The sequence below is a fragment of the Olea europaea genome, chromosome 16 (genome assembly GCF_002742605.1).
Source record: "Olea europaea var. sylvestris chromosome 16, O_europaea_v1, whole genome shotgun sequence".
Taxonomy (NCBI): Eukaryota; Viridiplantae; Streptophyta; class Magnoliopsida; order Lamiales; family Oleaceae; genus Olea; species Olea europaea.
The window spans coordinates 15,658,490-15,663,656 of NC_036252.1; the positions used below are offsets into that span (position 1 = coordinate 15,658,490).

At 34.9% G+C, this 5,167-nt stretch overlaps 1 protein-coding gene across 1 annotated transcript; it reads left to right on the forward strand.

The window, feature by feature from the left end:
• The first annotated feature begins 1,208 nt into the window (after positions 1-1,208).
• Positions 1,209-3,938, forward strand: LOC111412255 (F-box protein SKIP19-like). The gene is made up of 2 exons (XM_023043103.1): positions 1,209-1,650; positions 3,013-3,938. The coding sequence occupies exons 1-2, from the start codon at positions 1,328-1,330 to the stop codon at positions 3,620-3,622; spliced, it is 933 nt and encodes a 310-aa protein (XP_022898871.1). The 5' UTR covers positions 1,209-1,327; the 3' UTR covers positions 3,623-3,938.
• The last annotated feature ends 1,229 nt before the right edge of the window (positions 3,939-5,167 follow it).

Here is a 5,167-nt window from a genome sequence, read left to right on the forward strand (position 1 = left end):
ACCAGTCCCAACGTCAACCAAATGTGCATCCACGGCACACACACAAACCCACCACCAACGCATCCAACCACACACTATCACTACCACCAACCAGATTTGAACCCACCAACCCACCACATCTTCATAACTGGTCAAACACTACTACACACTGATAGTGCCATCACAACGTCGCCAACAACACTACACCCACAGCACCCACACCTACCACCACCATATCTAACCATACCACTATCTCACCACACCGTCATGCCCAAAAACCCAAGTCGATATCAAAGGATTGTAGCGTCACAACAAAGGACTACAACATCGACATGTAGGACTGCAGTGCTACGAAGGACTGCACCGTTTGTAGAGTTGGAATCAGTGTTGCCCGACGCGTAACTGAGAAATCTCAACAGCCTCCGATGCTAAAAGCGTCATTCGACTCATCTCCTTTGTCACTGGTTGCCAGAGATCCAAGGGCCCATACCGATGGAGCCACCGCCTCGACCGGGCTGTGGTTTGTTGGAGATCCTCGTATTGAGTGAATGGAATAAGTTGGGTGGGGATGAGGTGAGGAGAGAGGGAGGGGAAAAAGGTTGGGGGTGATATATGTATATTAGGTGTAATTAAATTTTTATTAATTTTAATTATAATATCTAATTAACAACTAATTTGTGAAAATGAAACTTAACTCCTTGTTTTTTGATAATGAATTTTTAAATGTAAGTTTCCAGGTAATTTTATCAACTATAATTTCAACCAAATCCTTTCAGTTTATCAAATTCAATTTTTCTTTTTTGAGAATTTTTGCTTGGTCTCAGGTTTGAGTCCCATCGTTTCCTGTACGCAGGCGCCTCAATCTCATAAAATATCCAAAATGAAATTCCTGTTTGATGGGAATTAGAATTAGATTTTAGTAAATTTTAATAAAAGTTATGAAATATATGGAATAAAAGTTGTGGATCCTGTCAAATACGTGATTAAAATTAAACGATGACTTTTAAAGCCTGTTTGAGCCCAATTTTTTTGTTGAATAATACACGTTGGAATAGCAGATAGATGGATATTTTATGGTTGAAAAATAAGTAAAATTTTTGAATTTACGTGTAATATTATTTTATTGAATAATGAGTGATTAGAAAAAATGGTGGAAAAGAAAATAGAGAAAAATATATTTAAAAATAATGGGCTAAAACAAGAGCATAATTTCTAACAAACAAACGGGAGCAAAAATTTCTTTCAAATCCGTTGACAGTCACTCTCATTTCATAACGCACTGTCAAGCCCTAAATATAGCCGAAGCAAATTCTCCCAAGTTATCAAACACAAAAGTAAACAGGAATCAATGGCGTCATCTAAAAATTCAGCGGAGGCAACGCCGCCGTGGCCCGAATTGCCGCGTGAGATCACGGCAACGATTTTACACAAATTGGGAACATTTGAGATACTAACGAGCGCACAGAAAGTGTGTACTACCTGGCGGAGTGTGTGCCAGGACGTGACCATGTGGCGGGTCATCGACATGCGCAATTTAGGCGATCTCTGGCCAACGCCTTACGACCTTGTAAAGATGTGCCGCCACGCAGTGGATCGCAGCAAAGGCCAATTGGAAGATATCAATATTGAGTATTTTGGTACCGATGATTTGCTTACCTACATTTCTCAGAGGTAAAATCCTTTTTGGTTTTTCCCGTTTTTCCTTGCTAGGTATATTTGGAATTTTTTTTTTTTTTGGTTAATACAAATGGATTAACTTTAATAACACGTACAGGTGCTTAGCTAACGGAAAAATGTTTTTTATGCCTGATTCTTTGTTATGTATTTTGTTTGGTCCATAGAGATGGATTAATTTAGGTTTTCTTGTGTGCATGCTAGAAGTTGTTTGCGCCAATGTAACTTTCTCTGGCCTCTTAACAAGCGCAACAATCACATTATTTCAAGCAAATAGCCGAATTAACTTAGTTGCATTCTTAACATTGTTCTAGTCTTGCAATTATTTTTAACTTTGTTTTTTATGACTTTCACTTTCCCACTTATCCTCTTATCTAATTAGTAAGTCTTAAAGATTAAGGGGGTGTTTGGGAGCCATTTTAAGTAAAAATGCATTTTTGAATAGTAAATTTATGGAAAACGTGTGGTTGAAAAATAAGGAAATATTTTTGATTTACGTGTAATATTATTTTAATAAAGAATGTGTAGTTGAAAAGAAGAGAGAGAAAAATGTATTTTGAAAAAAATGAGGGCCAAATGGCTCCTAAATGTGTAACTGAACTCATTCCTATATTGTTACAGTTTTTAGCCTTCTTTAGTCTATTAGTTGTGTAATTGAACTAATTCCTACATACATTTTCATGTCAACAACAAGCATCTTGTTGCTGTATTATTGAATGCCTGTGCATAACTTGCTGTGTTATTTACTAGAATAGTCCACGCCACTGTACCTCTGCAGGTGGTCTGGATTTTAATGGGCGAACTTAACAATTTTTATGTTCACATTGTCCATGATGTGATAATGATCTTTACAGAAAAAATGAAAATAAATATTATTTTGGGTTCCTTAAAAGTGAAGTTTCTGAGAAGATAAGCTCGACCCCTGTTCCTCCTGACGTACAAGGGTGATTGGAAAAGAATCAATTGTAGTTGCGGTGTTACAAAGATCACTGTCTCTATATTCTGTGTATATTAATTCACTGAAATATATCCTCTTCACTTTATTTTCAAATTCCTTGATCTCTATTTGCTGAAATTTTGTATCACGTAGTTGCTGATGCAAGATTTTTCATCTTTCTGGTATGTATATTAACCCCAAATTGCCTTGAAATTAAGTTGTCATCCCTACACATTTGTCGTGTCTAAGTGCATTAATCTTTCTGTGTTGGTGGACAAGGTTAACCTTTTACATTATTTTGAGACCACAGATTCTTCATTTATATAATTGTGCAACATCTACATGATGTGTAGGTACTCATTTCATGTTTTTGCTGATTGCTGATACGTCGTTATTTGCTTCATATTAACTTGTTCCAACAGCTCCAATCAGCTCAGACGGCTTCGAATTGTATTTTGCTATAATATAACATGTGAAGGTCTGGTTGAAGCAATTAAAAGTTTCCCATTATTGGAGGAGTTGCATTTATATTACATTTACATTGACAAAGAAGCTATCGAAGTTATTGGATGTTCTTGCCCACTGTTAAAGTCTTTTAAACTGAACAACCAAGGATCTTTATGCCCGGATGTTGAGTGTGATCTGGAGGCCCTAGCAGTAGCAAAGAACATGCCCAACTTGCACCACCTTCAACTTTTTGGAAATAAGATGACAAATGAAGGCTTGCTGGCCATTCTGGATGGCTGTCCTCTTTTGGAATCACTTGATCTACGCCAATGTTTTAATGTTTCCCTCGGAGGAGATTTAGGAAGATTGTGTTCTCAACGGATTAAAGATCTGAAGCGGCCCTTTGACTCAACTGATGATTATGGATTTAATGCTGAAATTGATGATTGGGAGTCGTTTGATGAGGATGACCTATCTGGATTTTCTGACATTGACATGGTGTCCGATTATGATGATTATTTTGAGTTCTCTGATGGCAGCGGTGCTTCATATTATGAAGATGAAGAAGACGTGTTCATTGACTGAGGGTAAAGATTAAAGAAAGCATGATACCTGATATCTTCTCCCACCGAAGATCTTTATTGGTAATATCTAAGTTATAGCAGCTTTTGAGTAACAGATCTTGTTCTTTCTCTTAGGCTACTGGGAAGGTTTTGTTCCTGTTGTGGTTGCTGGTCATCAGAGTGGTTTGCTGCATTTCACTTTATGGGCACCTTCGGTACAAGGTGTTGCACGGGCCTGGATACTCTAAATAGTTGACATTTTAAGTTTCTATTTCTTGTTTAACGCGGTCCGATATTATCGTATTCAGTTTTCATCTTGGTAAACATTTCATTTCTTTTGAGTTTATTTTAATATTAGGTGAATTGAGTTAAAAAGGCAAGTCAAACTAAACATTAGTTTAAGGAGACCACCATCTAAGGTTTTTGTTTAAAAGGCCTAAAGTTATTAAACATGGAAAATTCAATTTGTAAAGGACTAAAATGTCCTTATAACGATATTGAATTCGTTAGTGAAACACAAGACGACATCTATATCGTTTCGATATTATAAACACACTGCTTAATTGATTTGCGTAACGATATTGAAATCGTTCTTAAAATAAAACGATGATGTGTATGTCGTTTTAATATAAAAAGGGGAATTATCAAAAATGACAATTTTTTTAAAATTACTATAAAACTTTTGAGGCGCACTAAATTTTATCAAAAATGTCACTTTTTAGTGGAAAATGTCCAAATTACCTTTAATCTCCCCTTTTTTGGAGCATTAAATACTCATTAATGATAGTCTCCAATCCAATTAATTGTAATGATTTTATTATTTAATTTGTATATTATAATGATTTGGTAAATGTATATTATATTGTATAATATGAATTTACTAAAAAAAAAGATAAAAGATGTAAAAAAAAATTCCAGAAAGCAAAAAAAAGATTAAAGAAGCAAAAAAATCCTACTTCACATCAAATACATCCCTTTTTGAAGAAACCCTCCATTTTCTTTCATCTTTTTTATTCCTTCATCAACAATATATTGCTATTCAATTCATCATCCATTTTGAGAGGTTAGTTATTACAAATTATTTATATTTTTATCTAATATCTTATTATTTTTCACATATTAAAAGCAACATGATCATCAAAGTAAAGAAAGCATTTAAACCACTATTAATGATGATGATATTGATATTTCTTTTTGATATCATTTTAAAGGGAAAATATACCAAAAATATTTAGGCAAATGTCAACTATTCCATATTTAATGAAGCAGTCATTTATTTATGGAGATCTGTAGAGCAATGGAATAATTGTTGTAGTTGAGAATTGATTATAACCATTAATATTTCGGAGAAATTAACAAACAAACACGTCTTAAACTTGTCGGCGGTCTCGATAGTTTATCTGTCGATCTCGACGGTTAGACATGTTGATCTCGACATTTAGAAACTGTCGAGATCAACAGATAAACTGTCGGGATAGAGTTTTCAACTGTCAAAATCGACAGTTGAAAACTGTTGACACCCTTCATTTCACATTCTCCTATTGCATCGGTTTAAATATTCGAAAGT